The following is a 19,510-nucleotide window of genomic DNA, read 5'->3' on the forward strand; positions in this document are numbered from 1 at the left end:
CAGCGCCCGGTAGGGGGGAAACTCGGGGGTCTCCATCCCTGTTGTTGCACCGGCCGCGAGCTCAGCCTCTGTTCACCGTGCGGTCGGCCCAGTGTCCCCGCGTTCTCCGAGCACTGAGCGCTACGGCGGGCTCCCGGGCAGCAGTGTTTCGCAGTAGGCCGTTGGCAGGCGGGGAAGGTGCAGAGTCCAGCTGTGAGTGAAAAAAATAGGACAAAGTGAGCAGGGACACCCCCACCGTGGCTGCCCTGCCGTTCTCACCCCGCAACCCGTCGTCGGGGTGCCGCGGACAGCGTCGGAGACCGGCGGCCGCGCAACAGTGAGCGGCAGGTCCACCTCGTCGTGGGGCGAGCAGCGCTGCCGGCTTGTGGCCGGTGCAGCTACCGGGACGCACGGCCCCGCGGGCTCTGCTCGCCCCGGCTGACCCCGGCCCTGCTCCCGGCCCAGCCCCGCCGCGCCCGCGGGAGCCCCGGCCGTGCCGCCGCACGCCGGCAGGGGGCAGGCTGCGCCCGAGGCCCCGCCGCACCGGGCAGCCGGGCCGGGGTCAGTCGGGCCGGGCCGGGCCGGGCCAGGCCGGGCCGTCCACTGCCCCCCCCCGACCGGGTGCATCCGCACCCGCGGATCAGGCAGCGCACCCACGGGCTGCACGGCTGGCCCGGCCATCGCCGGCGCGGCAAACAGCGCAGCCTCCGGAGCTCCCCGCAGGACGCAGCCTCAGCGCAACACCCGTGGTCCCACAAGGGCAGCGGGCGGTGAGATCAGTACCACGGGGAGCCCGAGCTGTGCCCGGCGGGGCTGCCCGCAAGCAGGGAGCAGGGAATGCCCACGGAGCCGGGGTCTCTGCACCGGGGCCGGCATGCTCACACAGAGACACAGAGACTTCCTCTGTTCCTGCTGTCGAGCCTCCCCCGGCCCCGCGCTGTCCCGAGCACAGAGAGGCGGTTCTGTCACGCACACATCTGCAGACCCACAAAGTAGGGGGGCTTTCCCCGAGAACCCTCAGCTGAGAGCCCGCAGCTCTCCCCGGGGCTCTGGCACACGCATGGATGCAACGGGCGGGATGAGGGGACGGGACGCCCTGTCCCGCCGGAGCGGCACCGGGCGCAGCTGAGCTTGGGCGGCAGCACTCAGCGGCACCGGCTGTCGGCTCCCGGAGGCTCAGCTATCTAGTACTTATCCCGGTGCTCCGTTCTCCCCTGCCTCGTTTAGGAGATGCGGAGTTGTGTCTGGCTGCGATCCTCGCTCGAGTCTCAAAATTAAACCAAAACACCTCAAAACAAAAAGATTTGCCTTGCAAATCAAGGGAGAATTAGAATGAAGCCACGGGGAGGTGGGGTTGCGTTAGTCTTGGTTTGGTTTTATTTCTGTGATGGTTTTGAGCGTGGGTGTTTTAATTGTATTTTGTTTTTCGTTAAAAGCACTATATAAACCGAATATAACACCTCATCGAATTGTTCTCGGGGAAGAGGCAGGGATAACAATTATCCGGTGCAGCGTTCGTACACACACACACAGCAAGAAACAACAAATCTTTGGTGTGATATTTGCGAGTAAAAGCCTGCGAACAAAGATGGAATTATTGCTGTGGGTGAGATTTGGGAGGGTTCCCGCTCTGCTCTCCACGGCCCCGCCGCACAGCTCTGCCCTTCGCTTTTGGTTGGGGTTTTTTTTCCTTCTTCTTTTTTAAATTAAGAAGTTACGAAAACTGCTGTAGAAAGAGGAGCTCTAATTTTCCTCGCAATGTAGGAGATAGTTTGAGGGAAGCCCCGTGTGATGGAGAACACGGAATCCGTCCCGGAAAATAGGAAGGGAACATAAAAAATTAATGTGAACGAGAAGCTTTTCTCTCCACCGATTGAACTCTGAAATCTAAGCAGCTTTTATCTTGATCTCAGAATTAAATAATCATATATTATTTTTTCAGCATTAGTTACAAAGGTTTTCAGATTTGTACTGTCCAGAACAAAAACCAAATATGTTCCATTACCGAAACTCCTTTCCAAAATATTTAACTAAAACTTAAACAAGAATTTCTTTAAGAGATGTTTCTGTACAAAAAGGCTTTATCTTAAGACCCGGGGAAAAAAAGCATTAAGCAATTCAAGTTAACACTTGTCCCGCATATTAAGTATCAATATTTTGGGAGCGTTACAAAACAAACTCCCTTCCCTCGGCGGGGTCACGGCATATCGCGGGTCACATTAAGAAACCCCGCGCGGAATCCCGCCCGGATTTTCATTTCCTCGGATTTAGATTTTTAACGGTATCGGCAGGAGAAAACTCCCAACAACAAAACCGAAAGGAACGGGAAGCCGGGGTCGCGCAGCCGCGCTCCCCCACTGCACGGCAGCCGAAGGGGATAGTCTTTCCCGGCCGTTGCGGTCCCAGACGGGGAGCAGAACGAAGTGCGTTATGGTTCGGTTCCTTCTGCGCGTTGTCCGCGGACTCCCGCACCGCACGCACTAACACGCGATACCGCACGCACGGAGCTTAGCGGTACCGCTCCCGGTGAACGCCGGTCCGGGAACGCCACGATCTCACCCGGGCCGCCGTCTCCGCGGGAGGGTTCCGCAGCTCTCAGGCCGCTGCGGGCAGGAGCGGTGCCGCCGGACGCTTCTCCGGGGCCACTCGTGGGCAGCTCCGCCACTCCTACGCGGGGCTGCCCGGCAACAATTCCCCCATCCCTGCAACCCGTCCCGCTTTCCCTCCGGGACCGGTCGCGCAGCCACCGCCCGCGGGACAGACCCACGTCGCCGCCTGGCCCGGCCGCCCTGATGGACGGTCCCGCCGCCACCTGCCCACGGCCCGGCGGGCGACGCGCGTTGCTACCTACCCCGACAGGGCAGGAGCCAGGAGCCGCCGTCGGGCCGGTAGCGGGGAGGGAAGCGGAGCAGCCGGGTCCCAGCTCCGCCGCGATCCTCGGCGGCCGCGCTCGCTCTGCCTCCCGACCCCGGCCCCGGCCCGCTCCAGTCCCGGTCCCAGCCCCTTTTGCCGCTCGCTGCGCCGGGGTGCGCGGAGCCCGCCAGCCCCGCGCCCCGGGCGCCGCCGCGCTTCAGGGGCCGCGGGGGCCCGGCGGGGCCAGGGCACTATTTGACGTCGAGGAGACGAATCACCGCGGCGCAGCGATATGGCGCGCACCAATGGAGTTCAAATGTCAGCAAGTTTGAGGAGGGGTGAGGCACCGGGGGGTGTGTTCCTCCGCCGCGGCCCCTGCTCTAAACGGCGCGGCTCCTCGGGACGCCGCATGGCACATGGGCTGCGGAGCGCCGGGGAAGCCCCGCCGCCCCGCCCGGCCCCGCCGCTCCGCCCGGCCCGGCCCCGGGAGGGCCCTCCGCGGAGGGCGTGGGGCTCCGGCGCTGCCGGCGAGCAGGTGACACCGCGGGCTGTCCTGCGCCGTGTGCGCGGCATGTGCGCGCCCGCTTAGCGCGGGCTGCCCCCATGGGCAGCGGCGCCGGCTCCTTCCTCTGCCCCCCGTCTCTGGAAGTGCAGGCAGGAAACGCTCCTCATGTCTCCCAGATAAAAATAAAAGCGACTCCCTCCTCCCGGCCGCAGAGTGCCCCCGCGATCGGCCAGACGCGGGGCTGAGCCGGCCCCGCCGCCCGGCAGCGCCTCTCCCCGCCGCCCGGAGCGCCTCTCCCCGCCGCCGCCCGCCCCATGGATATCGCAACAGGTCCCGAGTCCTTGGAAAGGTGCTTTACGCGGGGCCAGTCGGACTGCTCAAAGATGCTGGACGGTATTAAAATGGAAGACCACCCTCTGCGCTCGGGTCCGGCCACGTTAGGAGTGCTGCTGGGTGAGTTGCCGTTCGCTTCTCGTCTGCGCCTAAAGCGGCCCCGGAGCTTCGCGGTGCCCGGCGCCGGCGGGGCCCGGCCGGACTGCTGCGGCCGCCTCGCCTCGGGCTGCAGCCGGGAGCAGAATCGTCTCACCGACGTTTGCGGGGTGCGGGTTCGGCAGCGGCCGTCAGGCTCAGTGCCGCTGAGTTCCCGGGGCCGGGGCCGGGCTTCCGCTGTCCGCTGGCTGTCCCGGGGCCGGGAAGCGGGACCGGGGGAGTGGGGCCGGGACAGGGGATTGGGGCCGGGACAGGGGATGGGGGCCGGGACAGGCGCTTCACGCCGCTGTCTGCCGTTCGCAGGGTCGGACTGCCAGCACCAGGCCGTCTGCGAGGGCTGCCAGCGGCCCATCTCGGACCGGTTTCTGATGCGGGTGAACGAGTCCTCCTGGCACGAGGAGTGCCTGCAGTGCGCGGCGTGTCAGCAAGCCCTCACCACCAGCTGCTACTTCCGGGACCGAAAGCTCTACTGCAAGCAGGACTACCAACAGTAAGAGCGCGGCGGGGCTCAGCGGGGCCCGGCGCGGTGCCGCCGCCGGCGGGGAGCACTGGCAGCCCGGCACGGCACGGCGTCGCGCCGCGGGCTCGGAGCGTGTTTCAGAGCGGGCCGCCGTCCCGAGCCTTGCGGAGCGGGGAATCACCGGCTCAGGCCCGCGGCTGCGGGTGGCGGCCCCGGGAAAAGGGGACCCCGGCAGCGGGCGGGACCGGAGAGACTTCGAGCCATTGCGCCCTTCCTAAGCATGGAGCTGCCGCCTGTCCCCCGGCTCCGCCGCGGTCCGGGACCCTGCGGCGCCGTCGGAGCGGTCCGGCAGCGGGGCGGCCCGTTTCGGCCCGGCCCAGCTCCTCCCGGACAGCTCAGGCAGCGCCGCTCTCGGAACAGCCCCGCAGGCCCCTTCTTCCCGGGACGAGCTCCGTCCCACCACCGCCCGCAGCTCCAGGACATCCGTGGAGCGGAGCGGTCGGTGCGGGCTGCCCGGCGGCGGGGCCGTCTGTGCGCTGCCGCGGGCTATCCCCGCAGAGCCGCCCCGCCGAGCCGAGCCGCCGCCGGGCGCGCAGGGTGCGCGGGCGGCCGCGGGGCCCAGCCGCGGGGTCTGGCGCCGGTCGAGGCTCCGCGGCCGGGCGCGGCAGGAGGAGCCCGGCGCTGGCCCCGGCCCGCCCGGCCCGGGCGCTTTCTGTGATTTAGGCTTTATCCCCAAATGTCAGGCTTTGTCGGGCGGCCGCCCCCCGCCGCGCCGCGTCCCTGCGCGGAGACAGAGCCCTGCCCGCGCCGCGCTTGTCCTCCCCTGCAGAAGCCCACTTCATGCTTGTCACCGAAATTGAGGATCCTTTTTGTGCCGGGAGGGGGGCGAACATGGGCACTTCAATCACTGGGACATAATATGGCTCTGCTAGAAGTCTGGCAACAAACAAAGAACAACAACTATTGGTTTGCATCAACTTTTGTCAGGCATTCAGCAGGCTTCCAGAAAGGCCTGAAGTGGCTTAGTGGCAACAATGTGCATTTCATAGCTACAGCATGAAAATCCATCTCCATGGAAACTGGTAGTAAATGCTAACATGACATGCTGGGTATAAATATTGTTAGGGTTATAACTCTTGTATAAACGGCCCAGATAAATGTCCCCCTGTTTAGGAATTACAACAAAATGTGTTATTTCATGCTGCAGCCCTCACCAGAGACTCTTCCATGGGCCCGGGTTCTTCACATGAGAAAAGCTCAAAGCTCGCTGCCGCAGCCACCCTCCCTGGGCCAGGGCTTGGCGCTGGCTGGGTTTTCTCATACCCCCGTGCAGGGAGCAGATCCACAGACTTTATCTTTTACTTCTATACAAAATAAACCACCCTGTGAGAGCTGTAGTTGTAGATCAATGAAACCTCTGCCTCTGTAGGTAGTACTACTTCGGTATTTTGGTTAATTCGCGAAGGGTTTAGAATAGTCTTTAGGCTACCAATAAAAGCATGATTTTGCCATGTAGATATTTACATTAATTACACACCCATGTACCCTCTGAGTCCCATCTTTAGTTTCTGTGAAATAGAGGATTGTGCTTTGTGACTTTAAAAAGCAAGATCACAGGCTGCTCCTTTGTAAATGCAAAACCACTTTCCTGACTGAAAATGGAAATGTCACCGCTTCAGAACTTTCCGTGTTATCAAAGGTGTCCAATTGTATAGGGGGGAAATGGGGTAACCAGGCTGACGAGCAATAAAAAGATATCAACATGTTGGCCTTTGTTGAATCCCAGCACCTCGCGTGACATGACATGGTCACCTGCTGTGTGTGCCCCTCCGGACTGACAGCAGCAGCGGCTCGTGGAAAGGGGAGGGCAGCCACCGTAAATCCAAATTTGTTTTCCATGAAATTTTATTAGTCCAAAAAAGCAAACACGTGAAACTGCGCTGATGCTGTTTGTGTGTTTCCCCTGCCTGCTGCCTTTTAGACCTGGGGAAATACCCTTTTCTGGTAGCTGAAGGATAAAAGTAGCTGCTCGTACATGGAAAGCGGTTCTGGGCTGTGCGGTGCAGGCAATCGGTTTGATCAGTAAGGGAGTGGAGGGAGGAGTGGAGCCATGAGCAAATTGTGCAAGTCGTCTCCAAAGTGCGGGAACAACCATCGTCCTGGGCTGTAGCATTCCGGGGTGGAAAATGCCTCTGCACTAAGAAAGCGTGCTTTGGGGTAGCGAGATGAAATGGTATCAGTGCAGAGGAAGACTGGTATCAGCAAAGGCAGATGATTTTTGTTATCCTGAGTCCTATTTACTGATCTCTGGGGGGGGGAGGAAAAGGGAAAAAAAGAAAAAAAGGAGAATAAAGATTACTTAAATATCTTAGTTACTGAAATTTGCTTTAAATAGGTTTTTCTGTAAATAGTAATGTAATTTAAAGGTCAGATTTCTCCAGAACTCCCAGGACTATAATCAAGTGCTGTGTGTATATCTTTGGAAAACTGGTGTCTCGTCTTTCTAATGAAAGCAAGCTTCTGATGGGTCAGATATCAGACCTTAAACCTTTCACTGGGTCAGGAATGATTCCTGCCCATCCTCGGATGCGGGCATTTCACATTAGGGGGAAGGGTGAAAACTTTTTTCTTTTTCCTTTTTTTTTTTTTTTTTTTATAAAAATATTGCCTGTTTGAAGCTGCCCCTATGCTTGGAATGTTAGAACAAATCCCGGGGGAGATGGATTAGTGGCCCAGGCACAGTTTGAGGTAGTCAGAGGTGCCTGATAGGTGTAATTTATCACAAAATATCATCGGTACATCAGTGGGACTGGTGGGACAAGCTGTGCATGCGTTTTACATCGGGTCTATACAAGAGATTCAACAATTTTTTTGCATGAGCACATCCTGATCTTTTGATTTAATTCAATCAGAGCACTTACTTTGCTAAAATGTAAGATTTTGAGGGTCACAGGTATGTGTGATTGCAAGCTTTTTGTAAGGGGAAAAAACCCAGAGCAGTCCAGTGGCACCAGGGAGGCTGGCTCTTGCAAACCCGAGTCAAACAGAATCTCTGTGATTTTAAAGAGAGCTTTGCCAAATGGCAGGGGGAGTGTTGCACACTTGGAACCTTACCCTTACACTTTTTCCTTTAAAAGGAGTTTTCTTTCTGACAAACTGAAACCTTCAGAAGGAATATTTATCAAAAACAAGGGGTTTGTGGTAGTTACGTTCTGGTTCGTGGCTTAAATGAATTTATTTATTGTACCGCTCGTAACAGTGCTTCCTGCTATAAAACATTAGTAATTATAAATATTACATTTCTTTCCCATTTGTATATTTTCATTTGTTTTGCGATTGTGCTTTTCTGGTTTGTTTTTATCTCACTATCCAGCACTATGTAACGATATACCCTAGTTATTGCTGACATTAAACAAAAAGATATGCTATGAAAAATAACCGTTTCGGGTTACATATTTCATATGTAAGAAATGCATATAATTTCTAGAAAGATCCATATTCCTATTCTAGCTTTGGAAAGAAAGGCTGTAGAGGAGGTCAGTTATTCAGGAGGTAGGAGAGCAAACAATCACAGTTGCTAATTCATAATTTTACGTTAATGCATTCTATCTTTTGCTTAGAGAAATAGTCAGGTTTTTGTTAGATTCTTCCAGATACGTGAGGCATTGTTTTAGCATCATTATTGGGTGCTGTTAAAAAAGCCTTGCTGTGTATTTCTGGTACGTCTTTATACTGTTCTTCATCTGTAAGTCCTTTCTTGTCAGTGACTGGGCTTATTTTTTATGTGCAGTCAGCACGGAGCAGCATGTACCTCGCAGGAAGGAAAGAAAACGCTGCAAAGCCCCGTTGCTGTAGGGGAATGTTCCCCCTCTCCACACTTTGGAAACTCTTTCATATGAGCATAATACCGAGGCTGATGTTTCCCAGTTCAGTTGCGTTTTATATCGCAGTAAGACAAAAGCTTCCTATTAGTAAATGTCTCTTATTTTCGTGACTGTTATTTTTCATCCAGAGAGAGCGCGCGCATGTCTGTGGGGAGCGCGGGCTGAGGAATGTAGGCAGGATCCGCGGTGCAGGAGGTGGCTTGAGCTCCCAGATTCTGCTACATGCAGAATGGACAATAACCATTTGCAAACAGAAAGGTTTTATTTGTCTTCAGTTGTACTTGCTTTTCATTTTTTAAACCAAGGAGAACCAGACGTGTTGTTACATTCATTGGTGCAATTGCTCCACATGGGAACTCAGCAGAATTGTGCAGGGCACTGGTGCCCCCCCCCCCCCCCCACCAGTGTCATTTGCCTCTCGTGTCAGGCTGGTGCTTGTCCTTGTGTTATTAGGAAATGGCATAAAAACAGAGTGAAACTTAGAGGTGAGGAGTAACCTAAGCACATGCCCAGGACATGGAGTAATGATTAAAGTTATGTCATGCACTAAAAATGCTTTTAAAAGTCGCTGAAACACTGGCATTTTTGCTGACAATCCAACCAGCCCTGTGCTCTCAGCCACATCAGCCTGGTTCAAAACCCTCAGTACCTCAGGTTTCCGTAAGCACCTCGGCACAATCCCGAAAGCGGGAATGCTGAGGAAACGTAGCTGTTATTTCTGACGTCAGCAGAGTCGCCGTAGTCGGGCTGAGCCCCCACAGGTCCCCCCTGTGCCGGCAGGAATTTATACTGTAGCACATAGGGCAGATATCGGCACTGGAGCCCAGAGGTGGTTCCAGGTTAGCCTTAAGAAATACTTAAAACAGGAGATCTGGAATGGATGGTGTTTTAAGAATTTGGGGAGACATTTTGGTTTTCTGCTGAAATCATGGTAACCTTATTGGACAAAATAATTGCAATGGTGGTAGGTAATTTGCACTAATCCATGGTAGAAAATGATAGGGGGATCTTTTTGTAATACAGGCAGTATGCAATTAGATTAATAAGAGGATAATTTATAATGCTTAACTACCAACCTCGGAAAAAATAGCTAACAAATACAAAATTCATTGCAAAAATGTCTTCACTGCTGTATATAAGAAACAGGAAGATTTTGTATTCTGTTTGGAAATCATGTCTTAGTTTTTGGCCTAAACTTTTGAACTAGTTCAAAGGCATACATCATACATTTTCAACCATCAATAATATATCATGTTTAAATAGCTGGATTATAATGTCTCTCTCCTTAGACTAATTATGTCATTAGTGTATTTCAGTTGTAAATATATACCCCTTTTGCTTGCTTCCATTGTGGAGCAACCTATAAAGTTGTACGTCGTAGTGAGCTCTTGCATATTTAATAACGAGTAGAGGCTGGTTGATACAGTCAGTTGTGAAGGAATATCCAGGAGTATGCTTTTCACAGTGTAGCTGTGATTTTTATTTTTCATTCCAGTCAAAATTCGACTTTGCACTAAATCTGGTATTTCTTGTTGTAATAGGAATTGATTTCATTCTCCTTCTCCTGGAATGGAGTAGGATATAGTAAATTGCTAGAGGATTGCTTGAGCTCCCTGTGTGCTCGGTGTGCAGGTCAGCAGGAGGTTTCAGTACACCAGAAAGCGGACGGGGGCCTCCTTGGGTGTAAGGAAACAGGCGCCGGGAGCCACCGTGCTGGCTGCTCTGTGCTGGGGCAAATGCGTGTGCACCTCCTACCAACACACGGACCCAGACAGGCCCACGGACGTTTGCTGGTGTGCTCATGGGGTGATCTGGGGGGGAAAGAGTTAGTAAAATACTTCATTCTTCTTACCATTGCTAGGCTAGGAGTAGGCAAGTACATTTTCTGTTTGGTTTGCACAGTACTCCTTGCATTGTTCAGTTCTTGTGGCAGAAAATTGTGTGTAAATATCACAGCAATATTTCATGAGAATATTAGGAAGGGGTTTTCTACTGCTTGGGCTGGCTTAAACTGCATCATGAGTTGCATAAAATGCAGATTCCCCAAAAGGCGGTGAATTTTCAACCTCAGCAAGATGGAGAAAGACCATTACAGTGTCCTCTATAAAGGGCGCACTAGGTCAAGCAACGTACTTGCAGAAAAAACAGGGATAAATGCTTCTTTTTGCCTACGTCTTTTTTTGCCCGCATGATATGTCATGTTATTGCTCAATGAGGTAAGAAAGCAAGCAAGTAAATAAATAAAACTGTGAAGTGAATGGTACAGTAATCTCCAGTAAAGGTAAACAAGCTGGGTATTGCTCTTGGACGAGTTAGTGTGGTAGAAGGGTTTTTTGGCATGATTTGGGGATGATTGCATTACTCAGGAGGCAGAGATTGACTCATAATGAAATGACAGTTTCTTGTTCATTGCAAAATATGAAAACTCCAGATTTGTTCTGAAACAAAGAATAAGGTTATTCGTAACAATGTGACGTGAACCTCGACAGCCGAGTCTCCAGCAGCCAAAGAGTGACATTAGAGGAGTTGCTTTGGATTCAGATGGGTGCAATTAAGAACAGAAATTTCCTTCTTTTAAGTGAATTGGAATGGATATGTGAAGTGGGCAGGGAATGTCTAGCGAATACACACCTTGCAGTTGTGGTAGGCTTTAGCTAAAGCTATGAATTTAGACTGATTTTTGTTTGATAAAAAAGTATGAGAAGTTTTGTTTTAGAAAGCAGAGGTGTTTTCTGTGTCAAGATAGTTTTAAAAATGAAACGGGGAGAGAAGATTATTTTGCAGCAGTGGGAGCTTGAACAGCACCGGTGATGTTCAGGGAACCAGACACCACTTTTCTCCATTAGTAACAAGTAAACAAAAATATGTGTACAACTTCTTATCTAATTTAAAATGAACGATGAAAGTAAAGGTGGGCTTCTGGGTTTGAGAGTAGAGGCCGTAAGAGAGAAAGAGATGACAATACTTGTGAGTTAAAATGAGCTGCCTTTTGGTTTTAAATGTAATGCTCTTTGGTGTTTATAACACGCGTTCTAATATAGATCTAAATCTTGCATGCTTTGTTCAGGCAAATTATTCACTGTTTCTAGATGCCTCTTTAAATTCAACATAAAATTGAGGCAGACATTTGACTTTTTTTGTCTTTATTTATTTTTTTAAATGCTAACCTTACATTTGCTTTCCGTTCTTGCTTTGTCCAGAGCAATACTCCTCAAGTGAAACACTGTCTTACTCTTGTTTTACTTCTTGGTATGTCTGCAATTGCTTTGAACGGACCTTTGCAAACTCGTCCACGTGCTGTGTGTAATGCAGTCGCCGAGACCAGAGCCAGCCCCTGGTGTCCACGGGCTCTGTGGTTGGTGAGGGCAGGTTATTGCTGTGAGGGGGGCTTGAGGAGGGGCTGGGGACTTCTGTCCCCTGTTCCTGAACAGGCAGTTCTCAAACCAGCCATTTTGCAAAGCAGATTACTAATAACAAATATTTTCTCCTTTTGTATGACCCGCACATACACAGAATATATGTGTTGCCATTGCCCTTTATTGGATGCTAAATGTACCTTGTAAGTAGAAAGCACCATGTGGCGTATGACGAGATTTTAATGAAGATTATGTAGAAACAAACCCCTTAAAATCAAGTGTCTTGCATGCAACATTGTGGATTCAGACTGTCTTGGGAAGCTAAAACGTTCAGATCAGTATTATCAGAGGAACTCAGGGTCTGTTACACCAACTATTGTGTCCGAGGTGGAAATCTCAGCCCAGCCAAACCTACCTGTGTGCTTCCTATCGCGATGCTCACGCAGAACTGGGGTATTTTACTCGCCTTTCAAAAACTGTTTGCCCGTGGGCAACTGAACAAGTAGACATTTGTGAGATTGTATTACAGTAAAGGAATCATTAATGTGATTAATTCCAGTGTGCTATTTTGCTGGTTTTACAGTTTTATAGTGATCTTCTTTATAGATACAGCAGAACTGCGAGGGCACAAATTGATAAGTGCCCTTAATACCAAAATAAACAAGGAATAACGTATTTCTTGGGAATTTTATAAGGGTTTATAACCTGATGCTCCTGTAACGAGGCAATACATTTACAGAGAACACTTGTCGTGGAGGTCATTTGCTTTGCTTCCAAAACATAATATGTCTTTTTAATATGCACAGAATTTTCCTTTGCAAATGTTGACATGAACTTGTGAACATGCAATCCCTATTGACTTCAATGAGAGCCATCCTCGCTCATCAAAGGATAGAATTTGGCTCTTGATTTTACTGCAATCAGTGTATTCTTTATAATGTACAAGAGTGCACGTGCACCCTCCCAGTAAGAGCTAATGGAATTTATGTGCACATGCTGAGGACTAAATCCTCTTGGTAGCTGTTGGGAAGTTTACTTTCATGTGTTTGTAACCTGAATCACCATTCACTGATTACAAAACAAAACCAGAAAAACCAATAATAGTCTGCATCAATAATATTTTCTTTTGCAGTTGTTACTTTTACCATAGGTTATTATTATGATAGGAAGCAAGCAAATTTGAATTTGCAGAAGAAATCCTGAATATTGTTTTAAAGCATTTCTAATTACAGCTGGTGCTTACTCCTTGTTCTCTCAGACCAGTCGAGCACTGGTGCATTCCTTGTGTGTTAGTGAGCAAGCACGTTGGGTGCATTGTGTGGATGAGGACAGTATGAGCAGGGACAGTGTTTGCTCTTCAGAGGTGGGCACAGAGATGGGCACCGTTGCCTGTCACAGCTGGAGTTAGGGTCACCAAGAGCTCCATGGGACTGGACCTTTGGGCTACAGCACAATACCTGCCAAAACTTGTTAGTGAGAAAGGTTACAGTTCTCATTCGGCAGAACAGTTGTTTTCAACCTGTGCGATCCTATCCTTTATATAGTCAGCTTGCCTACAGCTAGCATTTTTCTATCCTGATAGAGCTATTCCTGCAGCTTCCCAATGGAAGCAACTTCTCTGGTTTCTGATTTTATTCTCTCATGTCACAGCTTTAATCCAGTTTCGTGGGGAGGGGATATGGGTGTGCTTGCTGAGGCTACTTTTGGTAATGCGTGTGAGGCAAGTATTTCATTCTGTATGGTACAAAGAGATTTATTAGCAACTCACAGTAAAGTAGAAAATTGTGAAACTAAGACAAAAAATGCAAAACAAACACTGAAATGACCACAGAAATGGTGAGCTACCTTCAGTTAGGGCAAAGCTTTGGTGTGATAAAGTCCAGCTGTACATGACAGTCTGCAGCCCCAGCACTATTCATGAATGTTTGGGATTTTCTGCAGGCGTTTCCTTGCAGTTGATGATCTGTGCTAAACCACCTCTAGTGCAGCAGTGCCTCCGCTATTTACTTTGGTGGTGCTGTGCCCTCGGTTGTGTGGCAGATCTTGGCTGGGGGCAGGCCAACCTGCCTAGCTCATGAGCTTCGTCGTGAGCTTTTCAGGTGGTGAGGAGCCACAGGAGAGGTACGAGGTGCTGCAGGGAGCTCTGGGAAGGTGGTGAGCGGAGGGGAGTGAGGCACACTGCCCCATTTCCACCTCAGTTACCTCTTCCAGCAGCTGGGGATCCAGGTTATCTGGTCTGCCCTCCTTACCAGTCAAATGACGTGTTCAGGATATTGGACCTGTGCTGGAACTGCACATGAGCTCACACGGATCAAAAGCCATGGGTTGGCCCTTCCTGGCTGTGGGGTTCCCTGTGTGTGTGGGATGGGGTCAGGCAGTTCCCATTCAGGTCATTCCTGGGCATGGGGAGGCTGGCATTTCTGGCTTTTCAGGGGAGAAGGAGCTGATCCTCCCTCCCCACCCCCTGCTATTAATAATGGTGGTTTTCAGACTGAATACCCACTCCACAGAGGTTTGTATGTACACGCAGGCTTGAGTCAGTACCTATCTGTTATACTTTTAGAGCGCTCTCTTCAGATTACCGGGGTGTGCAGCGGGCTGGGGGTGCTCGTGGAGGTTGGCAGCGCATTCCTCCTGCAGCAGTCACCAGTGCTGGGAACACTCCCTGTACGGAGGGGCTGACGCTGCCAGTTCATGGGCCCCAGCAGGGGCCTGAGCCAGCAAATCCCCACTCGCAGGGCTCCCATGAGTAATGCCATTGAAGCCAATTGCCCTGGCATGCAGCAGCTTGCAGTGTCATGCAAGGTCAATTTACTTACCTGACAGCAAGTGTCTAGAGGGAGCTCGGTGGAGCCGCTCGCTAAGGGTTTTGGAGATGGAGCTCTTCTTAGGCAAAACCCACCCTAAATAGAAGTTGCAGTGTAACGCTGTGAGTTGTCTTCGCAGTTGGATCTTGGCATGGGCTTCATCTGATGACAAGAAAAGTTTCACATGTGGAGCATGACCCTATGGGTCAGTTCTCACTCACACCAGAGTTGATGAAGAAAGTGTGGTGGGGCCCCATATGAACGTTAGTACTAGCAGTGAGGCTTTAGAAACCCTTTTCCTTCATTAAGCGTTCTGACAAAGACGAGCATGTAGTCCTCACTGCTCCGGTGGCTCTGTGGTCCTCTGCTTGTGACTGCGCAGGGGAAGTGCAAATACTGTATTTCAAGTGCTTCCCAGTCACCTTCTGGTCATTAATAACTAGAGTCCAGAGAGAGGAAGGAAGAGGGAAGAGAAAGAAACCTACCTTTCTGCAGAGGTCAATGCAAAGTCAGTTTGCCCTAAGTCCCAATGAACAAATTTTGCGTATTGTGTGCCTCTCTCTTGAAATCTTACGAGAAAATGTTTTTCCAAAGCAATTCTATTGATGCTAATATTCTTATGTGTCAGTCTGGTTTTTATTACATGCAGACACATACTCAGCATCTCGACTTGGTAACAGCCACAGAGGTGACTGAGGCTCACTGAAATTGAGGTGACCAAAGCTGTACAGAGGAAGCCCCCCAAGTTATCTTGCCAACAGATTTTGCATTTGCGCTTGGGCAGGGAGAAGTGCGGTGGCTCAAGGTGCAGACCCTGCTATGGTGGGCAGCAGGGAACCTGGTACCCTCCTGCACTGCTGGAGCTTGGTGGTGGCTGTAGGTGGATGTCCCCAGCACAGGCTGCCATGAAAGGAGTGGAGTGCTGTGTTTTGATGTCCTGTGCAGTCTGTCTGGGTGACACGAAGCAGATCTGAGCCCTGCCACTGCCATTGTGCCCCTTTCCAGCCCTCCCTTTGCCAAAAGGAGGAAAGGAGCCAGAGGCTCACATTGTGCTGCCTGGCGTCGGGCGGATCCTGCCCTGCATCCGCAGGCTCCGGCTTGGCGAGGGTCTGCCCTGTGGTTGGAGGTACACAGCCAACAAGCACGGGCTCTGGTGCCATCACCCACCGGTGCTGGGAGCTGGTTGGGAAGCCTTGCTGCTGTGCTGGTGCCTCTGCCCGCCCGGGGCTGGGGCAGGCAGTACTGCAGCCTCAGCCACCTGGATTTTCATAACCTGTTTGAGGTCTAGGGAGGAAGAATTCCCGTGTTCTGGGCATCGCTTTGTGCCAGGGGCAATGCTGCTCTTGTAAGGATTCCCTTTCTTGTCAGCCAAACATGCTGAAGCTTTGCGATATCTGGGTACTTTCTCACTTCTATTTATTTACGCACACATACGAGAAATTATTTACGTCATTACTTCACTTACCAACACGTTCCCAAGCTGCAGGGAAGCTGTGCACACGTATTCCAGGGAGAGTTGTGAATGGGTGACAGTAACAGTGTTGTAGCCGCGTGCTGTTGGTGTTCATTGTGACGTTTGTATGAGTGCTGATGCTCACAGCAGATACTACAGTGTCCTGCACCTTTTGGTTTGTGTGTGTGTTGTGTAAAGCCATCACTGGGGTTTTTACAGATGAGACGCAGTGATGGAAGTACCTGTAGTATGAAAGACAGGTTATTGTTAAGAGCAGTTTACGAAACGTTGCAGAAGTACAACTGGAGTAAAACTATTTGAGGGAATAAATGGCATGTGAAATGCTGCAGTGATACTATCTCTACTTGGTATCATTGGTTTGAACCTGCCAGGCTTGGTGGTTGGAGCTGCAACAAACAAGTGATTCAGCTGATGGAAGCAGAAAGCGTTACAGCCGACAGCTACTTTGTTAATGGAGGAACCAGCGGAATCCCACTGCTGGGGGGATCCCCCACTGCAGCCGCTGTGCCCCCGGTTGCTCAGGGCTGTGGATGCCCTGACAGGAGCTGCACGGAGGAGGCAGTGTGTGCTTCAGGAGCAGTTTTCCATCATGTCCTGTACTGGGGGCTGGAGGGACACGTGGCCTTCGTGGGGCCCCTGAGCTCCAGGGTACCCTGTGTCTCTGGGGTACACAGCTCCTGCTAGTGTGGTCCTTGAAGTCATGCTGCCTTGGCCTTGCTACCCATGCCCGGGCCAGTTCCCCAGCATGGTTTTGTGGGTGTGGAATAAATTAGCCTTGATGGCGCCTGCATTAATTTTATGTGGGAGAATCCCCAGAGATTCCAGGGCAATTACAGGGAAAGCAGCTTTGCCCAGCGTGGCGTCCTCCCCATCCAGCCGCTGCTTCCGTGGAGGAGACGGAAGGGCTCCATGAGGCAGCACCAGCACTCCAGCCGTGCCCACTCCCTGCATCATCCCTCATGGCAGAGGCCGGAGCAGGGTGGTCCGTGGTCCATACTGGGCCCAGGGTGGTGGGACTGAGCTCCAGGCAGAAGTAGAACTCACTGTGTTGATCCATGTCTTACAGAAAGGTTGGAAAACAAGCCCAAGGCAAGCAAGCTGTCTTCATTTCATACATGTCCTATGAATATTGGTTGTCTAGCATAATTGAAGCCTGTTCCATTTGTGGCTTTTTTTTCTTACTTAAAAATTCAGTTCATATTTTGGCAGGGGTTTGTCTGAGCGCGTAGCGGATACATTCAATGACAAGAGCTATAACATTCAATTTGTTGGATGCCACAATTAAACCTCAGCTTTTTCACCCAGCCATCTGAAAGCCAATTGCAAGTTGTCACTCAAGCAAGAATACATATAAACAAGGGCAGTACATAGCCCCGGATCCTAACAATGTGATTTTCATCGCCTTACCAGTCTTTGGGGAGTCTTCAGCTTCCATCTGGAAGTACCTTCAACCCTTTCCAGCTACGGATCTTGAAACAGCTAGAACAGAGAGAAAACCAAAATTACATGGAGTTTATTGCCATTTCAGAAGGAAAAAAGTGTTTGAAAAAGTTTATTCAGGAAGCCAGGGGAAGTTAAGTGGGAGACATTTGCCATTTCATCAGTCTGTTGGTGATAGCCATTCATGTCATAAATGGCTTGTGTCATTTGATGCCAAAAATAACACAATTTTCCTCCCCAAAGGCCTATAGGGTTTTTTTGCAATAAATGTTTATTTGTTAATAATATACTTTAAACAGCCCAGTCTTGACCTCAAGTCTCCAAAAGAATCCATCTTCTCTCTGAAAAATCCTACAAAGTTTGTGTAATTTTTTCTGGGAAGGTGTAATTGATGGCGCAGTGAAGGGTAGTGTGTTTGCTTTAACTACTGCAGCTGCGTGGATTAACTGTTTATAAGGGCCTACTGTGCTTTGAATGGCTACTTTCTTAGATTTCAAGCTTTAGTTGACAGCACTTCCTAATGGTTCCTTGGATTTGCTTAAGTTTTATCAGTAAAAATAAATTTCTCCTCTTAGCTCACCCATTGTTCTTTCCTCTTTGCTGCTCTGGAAGCATTTCAACATTCATTTGTAGGAGTTTGGTTTCATTGATTAGCCCATGCCCTGCACCATTTCAAATGGGGATGACCAGGACAACTACCTGCTGGACCTGAGCAGGGGCTGGTCTCCTTCCACATCTTGGGTTGATTTCAGAACAAAACGTGAGAGGAATCTGGGTGCATAGCAATTAACTTGTATGCAATTGTTTTTGATAGGCTTTATCAATTTAGTAATTGGAGTCGCTAGAGTCTAACACGGAACTGGTAGGTAGGAAATACGTGGGATTAAATATTTGAAAGAGCAATAAAGGATTTTGTCAATATGCATAATATAGAAACTGTTGGCTTGAGAGAAACTTGTAACTCAGGTAATTAATTAATAAGACATTGTGCTGTTTCGAAATTGCCTTCCCAAAAGCTAGAGTTAGATTTCCACTGGCAAAGCGTTTGTGGAATGCCAGTGACATGTGATCAGCAGCCCAGTAATTGTAACAATTGTCTTTTCACTAAATCACCAACTACCACTGATTTAACCAAAGTTAAATCACATTTTTCAGCTGCTTTTGTTCTGCCATCAACCACTCTGATCCTCCTCTCTTACGATGTTTCATGTGTACTTTTACTAAGAAAGCAAAGTATTAAGACATTTGTCAGAGTTTTTTTGTTAGTCGTTAAACGAAAATGTGGTTTTCTTGAAGAACTCTGGAGGACTTAGTTTTTTTAAGATCAACTGAGTTATGGGAGGGAATTACACATTTAATTTCTCAAAGCATTTCAGCTGGAAGTGCTAGTTTGTTCTCAGTTAGACAGGCACATGCATAAAATAAGGAACAGTATGTGTGAAATGAATGGAATTCATTTTTTCTTTAAACATTTCACATTTGTGGAGCTACATTATTGGGATAATATGCACACTCAGGTGCTTTGTGTAAAATTCACTTTAGTAGGACCCTGTGGCACTAAATGGCTCGTGACATTATAAGAATATATTTGTGGTTTATTAATTGTGACAATTATATGATGCTTTAAAAATATATATATTTTGAGAAGCATAGCTTCTAGCTTGAGCTGTATTCCTGCATTATTAAGGAGGTTAATTTTACTCAGTAGCTATTTACAAGGTAAAGTTCAGTGCAAACTAGTTGAAGGACCAGGGACCGTAGGGTGACTAAACTGCATGGTAAATGCTCACTGACTTCCCAGGGGCATTTTCTGGGGTAATCTGGGCCACAGTAACCTGAGCAACTCTTTCCTCTTCTGCAGCAGCAAAGGCTTGGCTAATCTTTGTGTCCATTCTGATTTTTACAGGACAGACTTCTTGACCTTCCAGTTTAGCCTTTGCTGGATTAGTCCTGTTTAAACCAAGATCACGTCCAAGCTCTCTTTCCCAAACTGAAAATATTTGGAAAGTAGCTTTAAAACTTTGCATGGCTTCCTGCTACTCTGCTGCTTCTGGCACTGCTGGGGAGTTCAGGTCAGACCAAATAGTTCCGCTGCTGCTCAGTGGTGGCTGATGGCCCCAAGTTCGTGGCTGTGGGCAGAGAACAGGGACTGCTCAGCAGTGATGGCAGCAAGGGCAGCTCATCCTCTTTCCTTTCCTTGCCAGAGTACCAGGCTGCAGACATGCACATAGGCTGTCTCCCAGCTGCGAGCACAATGGTCAGG

The 19,510-nt window shown here is 50.1% G+C and overlaps 1 protein-coding gene across 3 annotated transcripts in view; it reads left to right on the plus strand.

Moving 5' to 3' along the window:
- The first annotated feature begins 3,290 nt into the window (after nucleotides 1–3,290).
- The window catches only part of LMX1B (LIM homeobox transcription factor 1 beta), a 100,425-nt gene continuing 84,205 nt past the window's right edge, over nucleotides 3,291–19,510 (plus strand). For 2 of the 3 annotated variants that reach the window (XM_065695611.1, XM_065695612.1), the window contains exons 1-2: nucleotides 3,291–3,790; nucleotides 4,130–4,316. In XM_065695611.1, coding sequence (XP_065551683.1) covers nucleotides 3,652–3,790; nucleotides 4,130–4,316 — 326 coding nt within the window. In that variant the 5' untranslated portion in view covers nucleotides 3,291–3,651. The remainder of the gene's footprint in view (nucleotides 3,791–4,129; nucleotides 4,317–19,510) is intronic. The other variant, XM_065695613.1, reaches the window with a different exon arrangement.

This window comes from Lathamus discolor, chromosome 15 (assembly GCF_037157495.1).
Source record: "Lathamus discolor isolate bLatDis1 chromosome 15, bLatDis1.hap1, whole genome shotgun sequence".
NCBI lineage: Eukaryota > Metazoa > Chordata > Aves > Psittaciformes > Psittacidae > Lathamus > Lathamus discolor.